The sequence below is a fragment of the Callorhinchus milii genome, unplaced genomic scaffold (genome assembly GCF_018977255.1).
Source record: "Callorhinchus milii isolate IMCB2004 unplaced genomic scaffold, IMCB_Cmil_1.0 Scaffold2, whole genome shotgun sequence".
NCBI lineage: Eukaryota > Metazoa > Chordata > Chondrichthyes > Chimaeriformes > Callorhinchidae > Callorhinchus > Callorhinchus milii.
Window position 1 is genome coordinate 11198989 of NW_024704743.1, and position 21263 is coordinate 11220251.

Sequence of the window (21263 nt, forward strand, 5' to 3'; positions counted from 1 at the left end):
TTATTATTAGTTGCCAGTTCAATTTATCCTTTTCAATTCTTATGTGTGCAAAATATTATTTTGGCCACAGAATTATCAATCCTAATTGTGTTTTTAATGTACTAGGCCAGTAATGGTATGCTTGCATATGGTTGACTTTAATGATGTTAACTCTGTTACTTATAGTCTTCATGTTCTTGCACGGTTACTGACGGCAAAATTCCTGCACCGGGAAATTCGAGAGAAGGGCGGTGCTTATGGAGGGGGTGCTACACTGAACTACAGTGGGGTATTTTCATTCTATTCTTACAGGTGAATTAATAAGAAATACAATTATTTCAAAGTGTGTCTTATGATGGATAATAGAATAAAATATATTGTCTCTTTCCCCTTTATAAGCTGTTTAAAAGAAATGTTATTTTCCAAAGTTGCCTATTGACTTATTTATTTAATAGTTTTTTTTAAAGTGTAAAATTAACGTCACCAATTTCAGGTTAATTGGAAATAATTATTAAAGCTTCTTCTCACACCTTTCAATTTTCTCCCTTCCTCTTCTGATTGTACAATTTTGAAAAGTTTTTCTGGGAAAAAATCTTAACCTGGGAGCTTGGAATATTAAGGGACCTGTTGGCTATTTACAGATTAATTTTATAGTGCATAAAAAGTTTTCATTATCATATTTGACCAAAACCCAAACTATGCTGAAGTAAACATAATCTGTGTATATTACAGGTGCATTTTACAGTGCAACATAAACACACTGAAACCTTCCAATTAGGGTATGTGTAATCCAGAAAGAAACAAATAGGTTTTTGTTATTAGAGTAGAACTATTTTTCAATTATTCAGTCTTGAAAAGTCTGAGATCATGTCTATCCTGCTTTATTATGCATATTGAGCTATTCAATAAGCCTCATCTGACCATACGTTTGTGTTCAGATTTAGATTCAGATCATCAAAGAATAAATGTTGATGCTTAGTTGGATAGTAAAATAATATGCTCCCTGATGATAAATATACTTATTATGCTTGAATATTAAATCTTTTTAAAACAAATCATTTAGGGATCCGAATTCTTTGGAGACATTGGTTGCATTCAAAAAGAGTGTTGATTGGGCTAAAGCTGGAAAGTTCACACAAGACGATATAGATGAAGCCAAACTATCAGTATTTTCAAGTGTGGATGTTCCTATAGCCCCATCCGACAAAGGTAAAGATGACTGATGTACCTTGAATATAAGTCCGATCAGTTTGTTCTGCTGAACTACTTGTGGCAAGTTGTCCAAAATGTCTGCATTTTCATCCAACCTTATCAATTATTGAGAATGACTGGAGTTTTACAGGGAATGAGGGGTAGATAGATTTAAGCTAAACATTAATATGATTTCCCTCCCTCTACCCCTCCAACTTGCATCCCGCTATATCCTGAAATAGATCTAAGAACCTACCTCTTTGACCATGCTTATGGTCACCTTTTTTTTCCCCAGCTTCTTGTTTATCCAGCAATCTGTCAGAAAAGGTGTTCTTCTACACGAAAGATGCAAAATAAATGCAAGTTGAAAATGTGATGGTTTCATTTGACTTTTTTGTGCTACTTCAACAGGCTTGAATCGTTTTATGTTTAGCATTTCAGATGAAATGAAGCAGATACATCGGGAGCAGCTGTTTGCTGTTACTAGTAATAACTTGATAGAAGTAGCTAACAAGTAAGTATCTTTTTTTGTAATAACAATAAAACAGGGAATCTGAAACCACGTCAGCCTGTGGTAGATATCAGGCTGAAAAAGCTACAGGTTACTATTGTGTGTTCAATGAATTTGTTTCATTCCTTAACTGCCAACAAGTTCCAGTCTCCCTGGGTCAGCCATTAATTTCTTCTTTACTTTAAAGTAAATTATTACATGATGATTTATTGTTGCGGGTATAATAGTGGTTTTGGGATTTCCACAGCTATTATTACGCGCGGAAATATTTTACATACTTTATATGGTATTCTGTTTATTTCGACCTAATAAGACACAGCAAAAGGCAAGATGCTGTTTTGAAGGGCAAGTCATAAATCAGATTGAGAAGTGTCTTAAGCCTTTGCTTTCTTCTTGTATGAATAACTCTGCTGTCTCTTCTCCAGCAGATACGTGGGGTGAGGTTGGGGGAGTGGGTTTCAATGCCAGCTTCTATCCACCATGGATACTCAGGCAGTGCTAAACATATCAGTTGCACATTATTATCCCAGTGCTGCTAGCAAGCTCTCCAGGTTGCCTTTCCCTCCATCCCTTATACCTTATACCTCCCAGCTGCCAAATCCAGGATTAATTTACAAAGTAGCATTTTCCCTCTCACTGAGCGGATTCAGGTGATGTCTTTTGAACCTGTCACTGCTTTGAAAGTAGCTCTTGTGCGTTGCTGGTGGAACGCAAGGAACATTAAAGCACAGATATAGGTCATTCGGCTCACCAAATCTACATTGATTTTCTATGTCTCGCTCCAATATATGGCTATATTTTATATGTGGAGTCCTGTAGCTCAGTGGTTAAAACACTTGCCTCACAAGCAAGAGACCTGGGTTTGATTCCCAGCAGGACGAAACGTAAGGCAAGTTTCTTTACACGACTCTGTTTACCTAGCAGTAAGTAGGAACCTTAGTCAATTGGTGGATCGCTTTTCCGGGGGGATTAATTCAACAGAACAAATAATAATTCCATGACTGTTTGTGGGACACTGTTGTCCGCAAATGACTACCGCGTTTTGCCCACAAAATATATAGTCGATTCACTTTACAGTATATTCTGTGAAGCGCTTTGAGACGTCTCGAAGACATAAGACTATATCAATTGTAAGGATTATTATTTTAGCTCACACACTGAGACATGAATTAAACAATAATATGAGCAAAATATTAAGCCTATAGAATGAATGTACACAACAAAATACATTTTAAACATTTAAAGTTTTAGTGGTAATTAATGCAGTAAAAAAAAAACCACACACTTCGGGGATTCTTTGTTTTATCTACCAATCATACAACTAGGAATATTCCATCAACCAAGGGTTTAATTATCTGTTGCAGTAAGATCCCTGTGAGGGCATTTTTCACGTGTAAGAAAGTTGAAAAGTTTTGGCAGCAATCTCTAAACAGGAACCTTTTACAATGCTATTGTAGAGTTCTGTACCGTAGTTGCTAGCGTGCTCGCCTCGCAAGTGAGGACCTGAGTTTGATACCTGGGCAGGGGAAACCTTTGGCAAGTCTCCTTACTTCACAAGCCTCAGTTTATCTAGCAGTAAGTAGGAACCCAGTTGTTAGTCAAATGGCGGATTGCTTTCCGGGGATAATAATCCCTTCCAAAAAAAATTGGTCACTCAATCCATGACTCTTTATGAGACACTAATGTGTGCCCACAAGATACAGTCAATCCACTTAACAATGTATTTCTTTGATACAGGGCTTTATCACGTCGTTGAGACATCTCAAAGCACTTCAAATGCAAGGGTTATTATTGCTAAGTCTGTGGTGTTTATTTTTTTCTCTCAGGTATTTGACAACTGGACAAAGAACTTGTGGAGTTGCAATTTTAGGACCAGAGAATGAATATATTGCTCGAGATCCATCGTGGGTACAAAGATAACTAAGATAAATGAAAAATAAGACTAAGGACAAAAAGATTTATTCTCCGGAGGAACTACAGGACAGCAATCAAAAGAAAATTATTTGTAGTCAATTACCAGAACATTAACATTGAAAACCTGAAAGAGACTAGTTTATAATAATATCTTAGTGACTGTTGTCTTAATAGTTGCTCAACTCTACTCATGACCTGAACTGATAAAAGAAAATCGTTACTAACACTGGTTTCTTGGATTGGAAGAAAACATGTATCAAGCTAGTACTTTAGCTAGTATCAATACATGCTACTTGTGAACTGGTCAAAGCCAATCATGTTGAATAGGATAAATCTACAAATATTAAGTGAAAAATTGCTAATTCTGTACCTGATCTTTCAATAATATGAAATGTAGAAAACCCACAAAGGCTTGTTTCTATTTACTTAGAATCTTACATTAAGGAATTAATAAAAACAATGTTCTAGGTTATGTTTGCATTGGATGATTGACCAGATTTATATTGTAGAAAAGTTTCTGTATACTTATTTTTACTGACTATTAAAACATGTGTCACTTGTATGAGTATACAAATTAAATCACATCCCATTCCTGTATGCAGTAACAATTTGTCATAGTAGTGGCCCCAATGTTGCCACAAAATTTGGAACTTTCCAAGTTTGTACAGAACTCAACTTCTATAGAATATCCAAATTATCAAGAATTTAGACTGTTTTATTTTATTTGTGCCTCTATACTATTATAACCTGGAAATGTGCACCTCATTGCACAGCTGTTTTGCACAGTCGCCAATCATGCAAAGCATTGTTTTTTTGATGCATATTTAGTTTATAGCAAGGATTTTACTACAATGTTTTAGCCAATGTCAACTAATACTGACAAAGTTATTCTTGGTTGGGATGAACTAATAAAAGTTAACGTTGGTTCCAAATATTCAATGAGTTGTATAGAATATTTTATTCCATGGTCAGAAGGGAGATGAAGAGAAAGTTTTTACACAGAGTGATTATGGTCTGGGATGCACTGCCTGAAAGGGAGTGGCAAAGAATTCAATAACAACTTTCAAATGGGAATTAGATAGGTATTTGAAAAGGAAAAACTCGCTGGAGTTGTAAACAAATGTCGTCATTGTGCAGTGTATATCGTCTGTACCCCTATTTCATGACTCCCAAGAGGTTACATTTTATGAGGACTTTGTTTTCTATGTAATCTCTTATATTCAGTGATGGGCATGTTCTAAGGATGATCGGCCTGGAATATGTTCAACAGGAGATAAAGTATTGCCTTGTAAATGTGATAATTTAAGACATTTAAGCCAGCCACCCAGGCATTTCATGTTTTTAATTAATTAAAGGATTACGAAGCTTCCCCATGCCTGATTTTAAATCTGTTTTCATTTACACTTCTCATTTACTGTTTTCACTTCCAGGTATTTTAATTGTCTTCTGGATAACTGGATGGCCTTACCTCACTTAGTCACGTTTAATAAAAATAATATGCACAGCAGTGTCTAGGAAAACAGGAATGTAGAGAACAAAGCAAATAATTGTAGTCTCACAGTAAAAAACTTAATTCACTGTTCTTATATTATGCTGCTCAATCAATTTAGCTAAATACAGTAGTTACCAAATTCCTTCTTGAATTTGCTGGCCCAATGTTGCTCCAGTGGTTTGCTGGATCAATTTCCTGAGTCCGTCTCACAGTCAACAATTTCTGTATAAAGTGATTGCATCTGAAGAACAAACCTTTTGAAGTCTGAGCTTCAGCTCATTGCCTGCTTCATTCCTGGAGTTTTGTGTGCTTCTGTCCAATTTAACATTTTCTTCCCTTGGGGTTGGCTAGATCTTCCATTAAGGCTGAGGCTAGGCTGATTCTTGGATCAAGGCACATATAGGTACAGAAAGGAACCAAGGCAGGTTTGAAAATCTTCAGTATGTTAGAAATTTACAGATAATGTCAACAGTCACTGCAGAGAATCAGAAACCAAGATCAGATTCTGTGCTGTATAATTCTATGAGAAACACCCTTTTTGATTATGACCTACTGTTGCATCTTATTGGAGCATCCAGATGTTTCTTAAGATGGGTCTCGTGTCTTACCACCTTGTTACTGGTAAGGCATTCCTGCTGTTGATTATCCTCTTATCAAGATATACTTTCTGGTATCTATCCTAAAACATCACAAATCTGAATCTGTGACTTCTTGTCCTGCCTTGAAACTATTTTCTAGTTTTCTTTGTTATTCTAGTTATTCCTCAGCGCTCATCCTTCTAACCATTGGAAATCAGCCTTCACTGCTTCAAGAGTCAGACAAATTCCCTTTATAGAAAGGCAGCAAAACTTGTTAGTACTCCAGGTGCAGCCACATCAAACTACCTTGAATCTGAAGTCAAATGGTCTGGCAATGTATCCCAAAATTTTGTATATGCCTTGTTTATTGTGCTATGGGATTCAACTTTCTTGGCAAGTTCAATCCGATCCATAGCGCAACTACAATTTTTCCTTTCCTGTAAGTAATATGTTGACTTTTATTTGGCAATCATTAGATCAGGTATCCACATTACTTTGCCTCCTCTGATTGTAGTTCCTCTTTTAGTCTCTCCCCGCCCCCACCCCCCAGCTTGGTATCATCTGCAGAGTTACGTGGGATCTACAATCAACCATTTATGCTGAAAATCAGAAGGAACAGAAAAGGCCCCAGCACAGGCTATTAAGACACTTGAATATATTCCCTTCCACTACACCACCCCCATTTTAACCCAGCTCCCCTTAGTTTCTTTTTGGTAGCACAGTACCTAGTCCATGTTTTGGATTGACTTTCATATTCATCAATAATAGGTGGTACTTTGTCAAGGTCTTTTGGAATTGAGGTTATGTATGTTGTATGCCAATGGCTCCATCGTTCATTTGATGTCACATAAAAATATGAAATTCAGATAACATCTACGTCTTCTGAAGCTGGGCTGGCTGACCTGTATGTTTTACTGTAGGCAAACAACATTTCACTTCTGTTTTAATCTTCTGTTAATTTCTGTATTATTGAATACAGGTGAATGGGTCAGTAGTTTCCAGGTAAGGACTTTGTCACATTTCTTAAATATGGGAAGAATATTTGCTTGCTTCAAAGAACCTCACTAGGGTTCAGAGATCTTCAAATTTCCTCCCTGGTTTCTAAAGGGTATAGGTGATCCATTTCCAATCATTCATTGGTCCATCCAGAACTGCTACATCACTAATGTCAAGTACCAGGTGCTGTATGTTGGGGAAGGAGGGGCCAAGGCAGAGGGAGAGTGTTCCAGAGTTTTGGGGAGTAGTGGCTGAAAGCGTGGTCACCAATGTTAGAACAGAAGGTCAACTGGACTCTTGATATTTGATTGCTTAGATTGTCACCCTGGAGTCAGTTCAGTTGCAAGGAGACCCTGCTTACCACCCCCTCATGCGCTCTGTTCTAACATCCACACTTTCAGCCACTACTCCCCAAAACTCTGGAACACTCTCCCTCTGCGTTGACCCCTCCTTCCTCATCTTAAGGTCATGCCTGAAAACTTCCCTCTTCAACCATGCTTATGGTCACCTCCACCCGGCTCGGCATCGTGCTCCACCACTGTCGAGCCCTCTGGGAAGCTACCCTGCATGAGGAGTGCTATGTAAATACAAGTAACTACTCCCTGTTGCCTGTTCTGGTGATTCAAGTGACTATTGAAAAGAACTCATGGTCCTAATTCAGCCAGTTCCTGTGTCCCAGACAACATTTTTCCCAAATAACAATTGATCAAGAAACATGACTGACTCATCAGACTTGTTTGTCTTCCGAGCACTTGGACTTGGTAAGTACTTGATACATTTTGATGCAAGTAGGCAGCAACAATGTACATTGATATAGTAGTGCCCTTCTCATAAGATAATAACTTGGAGGACTTAACAAGGACAGGGTTGGATGCAAAGTGAGGCTGAAGATGGAGGTAACAAAGCGCAATTGAAATTTTATTTTTTTAGATGAGATTTAATGTCTGATAAGAGAGGGGGGAAAATGCAGTGCTTGATGGAGGCAGTTCCAGTGGTTGAAGATTGATGGTGGTGCAATGGGAGCACAGGAGGTGATTCAAACTACATTTTGTTGGAGTAATTGAGTACGAGTGTCATGTTGGTTTGACACACTTAGGAGCATCAGAGTGAAATACATTAGAGAGATTGGGGCGTTTTGGACAGCCAAGTGCCTGATGTGTGGAAACCTGTCATGCTTGAAAGTATCCAAACCAGAATTCCGTCTGCTACCTACCCATGGATATTTCTCTGTTTCTGGAATGGACACTTTCTCCCTGGAGGGATGTACCTTATTTATCTAATGTCAGAGAATTCTAGGCACAATGTTTGATAACAGCCAAGACTTGGGTATCCTTGTATTGTTTGGCCATTGGGAGCACTGCTTGTTCAGCTTGTTAGGGTTCGGCTTGCAAGGTTAACAGAATTGAGTAGGAAGAATCCCTGCTTCCAGTGATTGTTCTGTCCCTTCAAATCTTGCCAATTAAGCAGGCTGGTTTGTGTGTCATAATATAATAAAAATCCTTGCATTTGGTATAGCGCCTCATCACTTTGGTGAGACATTTCAAAGGTGTATCACAGAATATATTGTAAAATGGATTTAGAATATACGGAAAAGTGGACTGTGTACTTGTGGGCAAATTATTAGCCTACCTGAGAGGGTCAACTGGACTCTTGATATTTGATTGCTAAGATCGTCACCCTGGAGTCAGTTCAGTTCCAAGGAGATCTGTTTACCACCCCCTCCCCCAAATCTCCCTGGAGCAGAGAGAAAGAAAGTGCTTGGACTTGAGAAATGCAATGTAAGTATTACTACCCAACATAGCAAACGATTTATGAATGATGGAGGGAAGGGATCCCTCACCAAAATTAATAACTTTAAGAGAGTACCAGCGGTGTGTCTTGAGACTGGGATAAGAATTGAGTGCAGGTTCAAAGCTACTGTAAATACACTTTCTTTCAGAAACATCCATTAGCTATTTTATTGAAGGCTCTGCCCCACAGCTGTAAAAGCAAAATAAAACATTTTCACTCCAATACAGCACATTTATTCCACTGCTCACACTAATATAGATTTCGCTTCTTCACACAATAAAACTATAAGTGATCCACACAATAAATAGGACTACTCTGAGAAGCTGTGCAATGACAAGCAATAAAATTTGTGCTGTGTTCTTTTTTCCATGCAAGTACTCTGGTTAAAAACTAAGCAACAGAATGACAAGAAACCAAATGTGTATTCTATTTTGTTTGAGTAGTTGCGTATGAGTGACACATTTAACCAATACGGATTAAACCAGGATTCACTACCCTCAGAGGAATAAGTTGAGACTGAAGCTTACAAGTGATGGTTCTATCTGGTCCACTTTTATAAGGTTTCATTATCAGTATCACGCATACGTTGGGTAACGTGCTCAAGCTTTCCGGCATCGGACACATCGTAACTGATCTTGTATTTGGCCAGAATCTTCATCAGTGCCCGGAGGTTCACCCACCACTGCTCCTTGGGAATTCGATGTCTAAAAATAGGACATAAATGTTAACCTCTGATTATAATGTTCAAAACCGCCGATATCTGCGTGTAACTATATACTTTCATATTAAATACTTTCAGCATAGAAGACTGGTTGATTTGAAGAGTAATCCTCTCAGTCCCAATTACCTGCCTTTTTCTCACACTCCTGTAGTTTACTCCTCTAGATATCTATTTAGTTCCCTTTTGAAAGCTGATATTGATTCTGCCTCAACCACCGCTCCTAGCAGGGCATTCAGATCCTAACTTTTCTGTGTGTGAAAACCTCCTCATTTGCTTGTTTTCAATTAAATTGATGCCCTCTAGTCATGGACTCAACAACTAGTAGAAATAATTTCTCCTATTTACATCTCATAATTTTAAGAACAACTTACATTAATATAGCATCCTTTAAGCTGGGTAGTGGCTTGGGAATGCTTTAAAGACGTCTTATCGGGTCACTGGTGAACCTTTGTTTCAAGGCCGTGCTTGATATTTATGGAGCTTGGTAACTATAGGAGGATGCTCTGTACCTCAATGTACAGTTAGTGCACCCTAACCCAGACATAAAGCTCAATTAGTGGTACCTACACTTCAGTGTTGATCATAGTACAGCCCAGCTTTATAACTCAAGCCTGCTGTATTCAGATTATCATTACTCGTGTGTAGAACATTTTGCATTGTTCTGACTGAGCTCTACCTAATAGCTGCAACTGAGGCAGAGGGAGATCTGTACAAGAATAGCAGAAGGCTTTCCTCCCATTCTGCTGCAATTATTTAAGGTGCTGCCAATCATTAAGAAACGATATGAAAGTGAAGCAAAAATACTCAATTTTCAGCAGTGATGATGTGCAAGGTGTGCTGCTTTGAAACAGTTCAGTCATGGGCAAAATCCCACAATTAGCAGATCTGTAGTATAAATGTTTTTACACCGTGTAGATCAGTGTTGAGATATGCTTACTTTAAATCTGTCTCAGACATCAGCTGTGACACAGGCTGGAAGAGGAGGGTGCGTCTACGCATGCCAAGCAGGCAAATTGTATCATCGGTATTCGTAAATATTTTGCCTGTTATTTGAAAAAAAGGCATTATGATTACAAATTGCACAGAATAGCCTCACACAGGATAATGTCCCAGAGTGCCTTGACAGTGGCGGAGCATGGCAAAAGAGGGGAGGAGACAGTAGGCACTTTGGATTACAATAGTGAATAATTAAAATGATAATTATAATAATTACAATTATTTTAATTGTAATAATTAAAATTACAATCGTGAAGATAAACAAGAAGGTTTTAAGTCAATCTTTTTGTTTTTTTAAGATTAATCAAGATAGATAATTTAAGAATATAAACTACAGTGCAGAATTAGAATTGATGTGTAAAATCATCTCTAAATGGAAACAAAGTGTGTGATGGATCAATGCAGCATCCTGCAAATGTGAATTTCCGGAATACACACTAAAAAAAAAGAACACATTGATTGTGCGGGAAACAAATAATAATCTGATTCCTTTTGTGCATGGTTCCCTTGGTCTGAACAATTTCATTTTCAGGATACAACCCTAATGTCAACTATGGGCTACTTTACTCCACGTTTTGAGACTCTAAACCACGTGAATCTTTCATGAAGTTCTTCTACCTTGAAGATAAGGCAGAAGGAAAACAAAGAACATGACCCATTCCACTAAAATGTTAACGCTCCAGGATTATTTCTAGATATGTAATTTGATGTCTGTCACTGAAAGGTTTCTGACATCAGATTAGGGTCTATGTATGAAATTCATTGCAGAGTGTGCAGTCCTCAATAGTTAATAGTGTGTGACACAAAAACAAACTGAAGCATTTCAAGCAAGAGTGATGAAGAAGCAGGGATACATATATTCTGACATGATCGTGTGATTTGTTCATTGGGAGAAACAGTTTTTAATAATCCTTGCACTTTATCATGCTGTATTAAAACATCTCAAAGGATGGGCACTTCACGAAAGCATCCAAAGGATGGCACCTCCGACAATGCAAGGTTATGCCAGCATTGCATTGGAATGTCCACCTAAACTGTGACTTAAACCCACAACCTCCTGACTCAGAGGTTAAAGTGCTACTGACAACAACAACAAATTGTGGAGTCCTGTAGCTCAGTGGTTAGAGCACTCGCTTTGCAAGCAAGAGACCTGAGTTCAATTCCAGGCAGGTCAGGGCGAAACCTTGGGCAAGTTTCCTTACTCCACACGCCTAATAATAATCCCTCCAAAACCAAAAACAATAATAAATTGGTCATTTTCAATCTACGACTGTTTGTGGGACATTGCTGTGCGCAATTGGCTGCCGCGTTCGCCCACAAATATACAGTCAATTCACTTTACAGTGTGTTCTGTGAAGCGCTTTGGGACGTCCTCCCGACGTGAAAAGCGCTATATCAAATGCAAGGATTATTATTATTATTATTACACTCGCATAGCGCCTTTCACCAGGCTGACAATTATCATAGAATCATAGAATGTTACGGCACAGAAGGAGGCCATTCGCCCATCGAGTCTGTGTCAGCTCTTTGATAGAGCAACTGACTTTTATTAACCCCACTCACCAGCTTTCTCCCCATAACCCTGCAAACCTGTCTTCTCCAGATACCTACCCAGTTCTCTCTTAAAAGCTGTTATCGAATCGGACTTCACTGCCCTTTCAAGCAGATCATTCCAAATTCTAACAACTCGCTGAGTGAAAAAAATTCTTCTAACCTCCCCTCTGCTTCTTAAGACTGTGACCACGAGTCACAGACACACCTACCAGCGGAAACAGCTTTTCCCTATCTCGCCTGTCGAAACCTTTCATGATCTTGAAGACCTCTATCAGGTCCCCGCGTAACCTTCTCTGCTCTAATGGGAAAAGTCCTAACTTTTCCAGCCTATCCTCATAGCTAAGGTTCCCCATTCCTGGTATCATTCTCGTGAATCTCCTCTGCACCGATTCCAGTGCCTTAATATCCTTCCTGAAGTAAGGTGCCCAGAACTGGATGCAGTACTCCAGCTGAGGCCTAACCAGTGTTTTGTACAGATTAAGCATAACCTCCCTACTCTTATATTCTATGCCCCTACTAATGAAGTACATGAAATACCCTTTTTACTGCCCTATCTACCTGCTCTGCCACCTTCAATGAATCACTTACTTGAACGCCCAGATCTCTCTGTATGTTTACCCCCCTTAAGATTGAGCTACCAAGTCTATATTGCCTCCTATCATTTTTCCTACCTAAGTGTATCACCTCGCACTTATCTACATTGAAATCCATCTGCCACATGTCAGCCCATTCCACCATTCTGTGTATGTCTGCCTGCAGTCCGTCACAATCTTCTTCACTATTTACTACCCTACCTAACTTGGTATCATCTGCAAACTTGGAAATAGTGCTCTCTATGCCCAAGTCCAGATCATTAGTATATATTAGAAAGAGCAGTGGTCCCAATACCGATCCCTGGGGGACACCGCTGCACACCTCCTTCCATTGTGAGAAACACCCATTAACCACCACCCTCTGCATTCTGTCACTCAGCCCGTTCTTAATCCAAACGGCTACTGTCCCCTTAATACCGTGGGCCTCCAGTTTTTTTATTAACTTCTTATGCGGTACTGTGTCAAAAGCCTTTTTAAATTCCATGTAAATAATGTCAACAATTATGACTGTTATAAGAATAAGGTAAAGACTGTGAAGTGTTTAGTAGAAAAGTGTAAAGTGGAAAGATGTTGCTGAGGGGATTTGATCAGAGAATTTCTGCTAGGAATAGCTAAATTCTGATAACAGGCTGATAGAGTTGCTCTGGATTTATTGAGAAGACAACAAAGGTAATTCTTTGAGCCATTCCTACTAGTATTCAACCTTTCCTGGCAGACAGACACCTTGGCAATATCATGGTTTCAAACAGAACAAGTCAGAAGTTTTAAAAATGTAAAATATAATTTACGTAATGGTGGCCAATCTGTGTCCCACCACGCAGGGACATCAACAAGCGGTTCCCGAACATTCGCACGAGTAGAGATAAGTTGGATCGGTAGTGTGTTTTCAGTTTTTTTCTTGATTGAATTAATAATAATCTTTGCATTAATCGCTTCTTTGAGGTGTCTCAAAGCGCTTCATAGAATATATTGTAACGTGAATTTACTGTTTATTTTGTGGGCAAAACACACACAGCAATGTCCCATAAAGAGGCATGCTTTGAGTGACCAAATTATTATTTATTTCGATAATAATAATAATGTATTTTGTTGCCTGACCATAAAGGTTGGGCACCACTGCATTAGCGGGTTACATTGAAAGTAACAGTGCAGATATGTCCTATTCTAGTTAATGTATCGGCAACATGAAATTGGGTTTTGATTGTTAAAAAGAACCAGATTGTTAAAGTATCCTTAAAGAGTCACAATAGAGATTTTTTTATGCCTACATTTTCTTCGGATGGTAACCTTAATCCTGAAAACGTTAGGGTGACATTGTTGAAGCAATCTATTTAAATACACGATCAGTGAAAGGAAGTAGTAAATCTGCCACTAATTTATCAAAGAATAAAACCCATTACCTTCATCTACGAGTCCCATGAAGTCGGCAAAAAAAGCAAGACAGGACAAAGAGAAGTTAATATGACTAATCTATTTTATGACACACATCGATATTCAGAAAACAGCACATGTTTTATACAGAAACAATTTGACCTAATGTTATAATAATAATAATTCTTTCATTGGATTCAACACCTGTTATATCAAAGCACTCCACAGTTAATTGCTGTGAAGTGCAGTGACTGTGCATTTATAGACAAATCAGGCTATAAATGCAAATGTGTGCACAGCATTATTCTACAATTCACCATGAAGTGAATATCTGGAGAATTATTGTCTAGTGCATGAGAGAAATTGTTTCCTTTTTGAATAATAGCATATGACATTTTTAATATCAACTTGGACCTTGGTTTAACATGTCAGCTGAAGGGCAGAATATCTGAACATGGAGGGCTCCTCTCAGTATTACGTTGCAATGTCAGCCTAGACTATCACCTCAAAGTCATGAGGGCTTAAACCACAACCTTTTAATCAGAGGTGAAGTTGAAGGTAACTGGTTTAAATGCAACCATCCTTCCTGGTCTTAATCATTCTACTTGACAATTTGGTCCCTTCATTTCCCAACATTAATTACCCTCTGGGTAAAGAAAAACTTTCTTTCTGGAAATTGCTACTTGAAACTCTAAATTATACATTTCTCTAGTTCTATGGATGATTTTAGCAGCCTTTCTATTGTTCTAGATGAAGGGTCTAAGGAAGAGGAAAACGTACACAGATCATTGTGCTTCTTGCTGGCTGGTTCAGGTCTGAAATATAACATGCCAACATAAGATCAAACTTTTGATCATTTTTCCAGCATTCATCCTCACAGAATCTCATAGCCTGTTTATAATGAATTTCGATCCTACTGGCCCTCAATTTCTGTCCTCATCATTGTGTCTCTTTCATTATGAAGCAGAATTAATTAAGCATTGAATTGTTCACTCCCTAATAAAAAAATAATAACCTTCCCTTAATGATTTACTAGCTAATCAGTTGGCACTCTGCTGATTAAACTCCAATTGCACCACAATTCACACCTAGGGGACCACAAGCCTTGGCTCATGCTATCCTGTGCCGATTGCTTTCCAGAATGAGGTAAGCAGAGAATTACCACATGTAGGTGTCAATGCATGGAACTCTCAGGCTGGTTTGGATACTTTTCAGCATGGTGATGGGTTTCCAAGCTTTCCCCGTGTGTCAGAAAATTGGCTGACCATAAAAAACTTAAGTAACTCAAGTAACAAATCCAGCTACGGTTCCAGGGTATTTCAGACCTCATCTCAGTTAGATGGATGGAAGAAAGAGTAATATTCTTTGAAATGCTGTGGACAGACAGAGTGCCATAGCTCAGGGAAGTATTGTCTCCCGGGGTCAAATACACTGGTATGTTTTCAACTCACAAAATAGATCACAGAACCAGGAATTATAGTACGAAGGTTGGTCAAAGATCAGATGTATCTGTATTCCTGCATTGTTATTCACACAATGGCTAAATAACGAATTGCCCTATGTACTAATTTGCCTAAAAAAAATTAAGCCCTTAACTAATTGTTTGTTCGTCTGGTGTCCATTCTTCTGGTGGAAGTAACATGTAAAAAAACATTTTCACTGCTCAAAATCCTGCTTGCAAAGACCTTTTTTTCTGCAATCCAAAGGACCTCAAATTAGATCGACCTTGGTCTTCTTTCGCCTAGCAAATTCTTTTGTTCTTAAATTGTAAGTAGATTGAGTTTTCAATGCATCAGGATGTTCATTCGATGTGAAGGCGCTGACAGCATCAGCATCCAAGGCTGCACTCTCAACCTCTCAAAGCCAGTCAAGAACCTCGGGGTTCTGTTCGACCCTGAGCTGTCCTTTCTCCCTCATATCCGCGCCACAACTGGCACCGCCTTCCATCACCTCCGGAATGTCGCCAGACTACGGCACTGCCTCACCCCTCACGCTGCTGAAACTCTGGTCCACGCCTTTATTACCTCAAGGCTGGACTATGGGAACTCTCTCCTCGCTGGCGTTCCCGGCAACTCCCTCCACAAGCTGCAGGTCATTCAGAACTCTGCAGCTCGTGTACTGTCCCGCACCAGGCTCCGGGACCACATCACACCCACCCTCGCTCACCTCCACTGGCTCCCCATTCCCCAGAGGATTGAATTCAAGATCCTCATCCTCACCTACAAGGCCATTCACGGCCTTGTTCCCTCCTACCTCTCCGACCTACTATCCCCCTATCTACCTGCCCGTACCCTCCGTTCCTCTGGCTCCGGTCTGCTCCACATCCTCCACCCCAACCGCCCTAACATTGGTGGCCGGGCCTTCAGTCTCTCAGCCCCTAGGCTCTGGAACTCTATCCCCCAGTGCCTTCGCCGCCTCCTCCCTTTCCTCCTTCAAGGCCGGTCTCAAGACCTTTCTCTTTGACCGTGCCTTCAGCTCCCCTCTCGACTCTCTACCCCTCCTCTCTCCCTCCCTTCCCTCCCCTCACCCTGACCATTTCCCCCCTGCTCGGGTCCTGACCCAACTGTACAGCGCCTTGGGACGTCCTCCCGACGTGAAAGGCACTCTATAAATTGAATGTTGTTGTTGTTGTTGTTGAAAGGTGCAAGCTGTTGCATAATTCTAACCAACTGGGTGATAGACCTGATAACCCAACTGAAAACATGGACGAGAGATACCACATAGCTCCAGGTGGAGCATAAGGTCCAAAATGGAATGCATTGGTGCCGTATCTGTTCAAAGATCAGTAACCAATAGGAGCCTAACCTAACGTTAAAAACCCACAGAACAATATATTCACATATTTGTAGCCTAAATAAGATGTGAGACAAAAGTCGATATTAATTTCATAGAGACCAATTTCAGAAATATTTAGTCAAAAACTAGTTAAGACAAACTGAAACATGAATCAAAAGGTTAGCCATGCCTCGTTAACAACAAATTATATAGCACCAGAAATAGGAATGGTTTACTTTGGTCAACATTCAGTTGAAGGAATTTGAAACTCAACAGAACATGTCTAACAGGCTAGCAGTTCTATAGTCAAGAGAGATTGAGTTAGGTGTCATTCGAAGTGGATCCATTGATGTGGATTATGTAACCATAGCATGTAGGAGAGCCCTCACCAAACATAAAGCCCTACTGCAGGTGACCTTGCAAGGACATTAGGAGACATTGTTAGTGCAGACACAGTGAAAGCTGGTTTGTAAACAGTAAACTGGCTCAGGAATTAGACTGCTGAGCTCTACCCAAGAAGGTCCACTCAATTCCAATATTCCACTGCCAAGCACATCACCTTGAAGTCCACCGAGCCCCAAAAAGACCATGCTTTACTTTGCAGCCTCCTCTGAACTGTTGGGTGCTTCACAATCTTGTATTTATCATTAGACTCTAATTAAAGACTTGCTATTAAAAAGTTGGCATATTATAAATGTTACCTCTTCTGTAGTTCTCTTTTAGAGTCCTTGAGAGCCATTGGACGGCTTTCGCAGCAATTTTGGTTCCAAAGTTTCTATCAAATGGAGATGGTGCACCGCCCTGAGGAGGTTTAAATGTAAGCGACACCAATTAGTGCAAGAGACAACCAAAAACGTCAACACAGAATGGCACAAAATGCAGGCGTGCACCACAATATACTGCTCCAATAAACAATGCAGTTAAAAACAATATCCTCATCCACCACTTTAAGCATTACAGCTAAAATTCTTATTTTACCTGTTGCATATGTCCCAGAATGTTCTTCCGGCAGTCAAATATACCCTTCCCTTCTTCAGAATACAGCTGATAGATGAAGTCAGTTGTATAGTTATCATTGGAATTTTCATTTCTGCAAAGGACAGAAAAAGAAATGTAAACTAAATGATGGTAATGAACACTTGTTTTCTCCTGTGTAATTTGAACTCCAGAAATTAATATTATGCTGAAAATGCACTTTAGAAGGTAACCAATGTGACAGCAATTTATAACTACCAACATTAACATAAATAAATACGAGTGTATATGTGTCATGACCTGGCTCTATAAATATCTATCTTCTACATAAAATAAAATGACAATGTCTGTCTGTGCTTCAAGAAGGATCTCAATAACTGATTGACACAGGGACATGGTTTATACCTCATCGGAACAACCTTGCACCTGAGAGTAACATGAGCATGTTTGTTTTCAGGTATCTTCTATCGTTCATGAGTTATGACTAAAATGTATTTCAGTTTTGCGTTTTTCACTGCAATTACACACGGTTGTCGCGCCGGCTGACCGTGGCACTGTGGCAACAACAACTTGGATTTATATAGCGGCCTCCACGCCAAACGGCGTCTCAGAGCGCTTTACAGTAACGGATCCTGGGGCCGAGCCAGAGGGAGGGGGAGGAAGGTGACCAAAGGCGTAGTCGAAAAGAAAGGTTTTCAGCAGAGACCTGAAAATGGGAAGGGAGGAAGCGAGACGAAGGGAGTGAGAAAGGCAGTTCCAGAGCCTCGGGGCATAGTGGCTGAAGGCATGGCCGCCGAGGGTGGAGCGGAGGACTCGGGGGACGAGGAGGAGGCCAGACCTGGAGGAACGAAGGCAATTGGTACTGTTTTGAGAGGAGAGGAGGTCAGAGGGTGAAGAGGAGTGCAGGGACTTGAATACGAGGGTGAGGATCTTGAAATTGATCCTCTCTGGGATAGGCAGCCAGTGCAGTCTGGCAGGGACTGGGGTGATCGGGGAGCGGAGTTTGGTGCGGATGAGAATGTGGGCGGCAGAGTTCTGAATGATTTGGATTTTATGGATGGTAGTGGATGGGTGACTGGCGAGGAAGGCATTAGAGTAGTTCAGCCGAGAGGTGATAAAGGCATGGACCAGGGTTTCAACGGCTTTTGGGAAGAGGTATTGGCGGAGATGGGCGATGCGTCGGAGGTGGTAGAAGGCGGTGATGGTGAGGGACCAATGTGGGGGAGGAAGGATAATTGGGGGTCGAACCTGACAGCTAGGTTGCGTACGGGTTCGGAGAATTTTAGGGGGAGGTCGGGTAGGTGGAGGAGGTGAGAGCCATGAGATTTTAGACTTTTAGATTTTTGCATCCTGCGTCACAGAGCACGCACGTAGCCAAGCGACGACAGGAATAAAATAAAGAATTAAGCTAACCCGCGGTAACAACGAAAAAATTACATTTTTAAAGTGCCTTTCACGTTGGGAGGATGTCCCAGTGATTATAAATTATACATTCATGTTTATCATTTTAAAGATGCCTAAGTGAAAATCAACCCTTTCAAAGATAAATAAAAAGGGTAGACAAAAGAGAGGAAGGCCCATTAAATGAAACTGAAGAACAGCTCACTTCAATGCTGAAAGGACTACAACAGCACGGCCAAAATGAGTCCTCTCACATGAGTCTTCCAAGATGAGTATAGATAAAGATGAAATGTCTGTGTGTGTGTGTGTGTCTGACTGAATCCAATATGGAATCCAACATTCCATATTGGATTCTTTACCTGCAAGCGTATCTGTATATACACTTTAATTCTTGCATTTGAAATGGCGCCTTATCATGTTGTTGAGACGTCTCAATGCACTTCACAGGATATACTTAAAGTGGTGTGTTTGTGTGAATTTTGTGGATGAATCCTGCAGCCAATTTGCGCACTGTAATGTCATTCAAACAGCATATATACAAGATTACATTTGTATAGCGCCTTTCACATTTATACAGTAGCTTTCAAGTGTCAAAGCTTTCCCGGAATAAGGAAATTGTTGCCATTGAACTATAATAGATCCAATGGTCTCACATCCTAAGGTTAATATTAAAGATCCCTGGCCTATAATGTCACAAACAACTCAAAGAGTTACATAATGTTTTCTTAATGTAAAGTATAGCAACTGTAGTTGCACACTGCAATGTCCTACAAACAGCCAAGAAGCAAATGAACAATTTTATGTGGTAGATTATTGACCAGGACATCATGAGAAACTCCTTTCACTTTTTGAGTAGTCCCCGGGAACTACACCCACCTGAACAGGTAGACTGGACCTAGGTATAACATCTTACCCGAAAAATTACCTAGCACTTCCCCAACATGGCACTGGAGTGTCAGACTACACTTTGAGTCCTGACATAAAATTCGAACCCACAACACTGACACATTTCTCACCTGAGCACTAGACCCCGCTGGATAGAGGTTTTCATCTTCTCTGTCAAGTGTATCACATTGGCCTGAAGAAAATAAAAATACAATACAGTATGACCCATATTGACGGTTTACAAAACTCCCCCCCACCCACACAAAAAAGAATCAAAGCTCCCGTTTCCTGACTGCTCTTTTATCAAAGTGTTACTGCCTTTAATAATCAATTTTGAGAGTTTGATCAATAAATCATGCGTTTCATAGCTAGTCACCTTTCATTTACCTTATAAAGGAAAAGCAAATATTCCCCTTTGCTCCCAAATGAATAGTTCCTCCTGCAAAGGTATTTTTGGATGGTGTTAGTTTGGGGAAGTAATGGGAATTGTTCCTAACTGGAACTAATTATCTTTGATCCTGAAAATTTAACTGAACAACAAACAAAGCCCTGAGGGTGATATATAAATATAATTTGTTGTTGTTGTTAAGCTTAATTGCATTCTTTGTAATTTATAATTATTTAAAAAATTTATTATAGCCCCTAATCTATATAAAAGCTAATTTTTATAATTGGCCGTTTCCAGGGAAAAAAAGGATGTTAGGCAAGCTTAACATTCACTGTGCAGCTCGACTTGTATAATGATGTGAAATTACTACTGATGACTGTCAGTTAGACTTCTTACTTGCATACCGTTAACACCCTTAACAAAAATGAAGTTTGTGGTATCCCATTTACTTTTCACACTTGAGGCAGTGTCACCATATAAATCAACAAACATAATTAATGAGAATGGTAATAAGACTTCCTCAACTGGTTCTGTGCTTTTAGAGGTCTTTGTATGAAGCCTCTGTGGTACTTATTGCACACAAGTGATCCTGTATGTCAGTATTGTTGGTTGGCTGGTTACGTAAACATTCAGAAATTTGATATGAGATGCATAAAAGCAGAATAACAATGATTGCTTAAGATGCTGGGTTCAACACATACCCATCGGAATTATTTTTTCGTTTAATACAACTCAGACCATTGAGGCAAATATTTTGTGAATGGCAAAGTTGTGGGTGGGTGGGGTGGGGGAGGGAAATGCTTACCATGCCAACAGTTTACCATATCAACCATATCAACTGTTTCACGTGGTGCTTTTATTTCTTTAGATATCTCACCCAATTTTGTACTAAATAATTTACACAACCAGCCCTTTAATAACAATGCTGGTTAAAAACACCATCACATCCTCACTTTTATAAACTAAATGCAAATGCAAGGATAAAACATTACTTTCCACGCACACTAAAGGAAATTGGAGCCTTTGAGCTATCACGGGATAACATATGATTAACGCAAATTGAACTAGTTATGTGTCAGTCTTTAAACCATTTAGCCACAGTACTTTTCAATCTTTGACCTTCCACAGCAAGTGTGTTAAATTATACTAAAA

At 39.6% G+C, this 21263-nt stretch overlaps 2 protein-coding genes across 23 annotated transcripts in view; one reads left to right on the forward strand and one right to left on the reverse strand.

Annotated features, from left to right (window-relative positions):
* Nucleotides 1-4968, forward strand: part of pitrm1 (pitrilysin metallopeptidase 1) — a 48449-nt gene extending 43481 nt beyond the window's left edge. For 4 of the 5 annotated variants that reach the window (XM_042346952.1, XM_042346953.1, XM_042346954.1 and 1 more), the window contains 4 exons: nucleotides 166-291; nucleotides 1043-1188; nucleotides 1582-1684; nucleotides 3508-4968. In XM_042346952.1, coding sequence (XP_042202886.1) covers nucleotides 166-291; nucleotides 1043-1188; nucleotides 1582-1684; nucleotides 3508-3601 — 469 coding nt within the window. In that variant the 3' untranslated portion in view covers nucleotides 3602-4968. Of the gene's footprint in view, nucleotides 1-165; nucleotides 292-1042; nucleotides 1189-1581; nucleotides 1685-3507 lie in introns of those variants that run through there. The other variant, XM_042346955.1, reaches the window with a different exon arrangement.
* A 3626-nt stretch (nucleotides 4969-8594) lies between these two features.
* The window catches only part of LOC103190252 (ATP-dependent 6-phosphofructokinase, platelet type), a 106604-nt gene continuing 93935 nt past the window's right edge, over nucleotides 8595-21263 (reverse strand). For 11 of the 18 annotated variants that reach the window (XM_042346962.1, XM_042346961.1, XM_042346957.1 and 8 more), the window contains 6 exons: nucleotides 19855-19916; nucleotides 17441-17552; nucleotides 17164-17263; nucleotides 13717-13722; nucleotides 10111-10216; nucleotides 8595-9156 (listed from right to left, as the gene is read on the reverse strand). In XM_042346962.1, the coding sequence (XP_042202896.1) occupies nucleotides 9006-9156; nucleotides 10111-10216; nucleotides 13717-13722; nucleotides 17164-17263; nucleotides 17441-17552; nucleotides 19855-19916 (537 nt within the window). In that variant the 3' untranslated portion in view covers nucleotides 8595-9005. The remainder of the gene's footprint in view (nucleotides 9157-10110; nucleotides 10217-13716; nucleotides 13723-17163; nucleotides 17264-17440; nucleotides 17553-19854; nucleotides 19917-21263) is intronic. The other 7 variants (XM_042346959.1, XM_042346967.1, XM_007910964.2 and 4 more) reach the window with 1 other exon arrangement.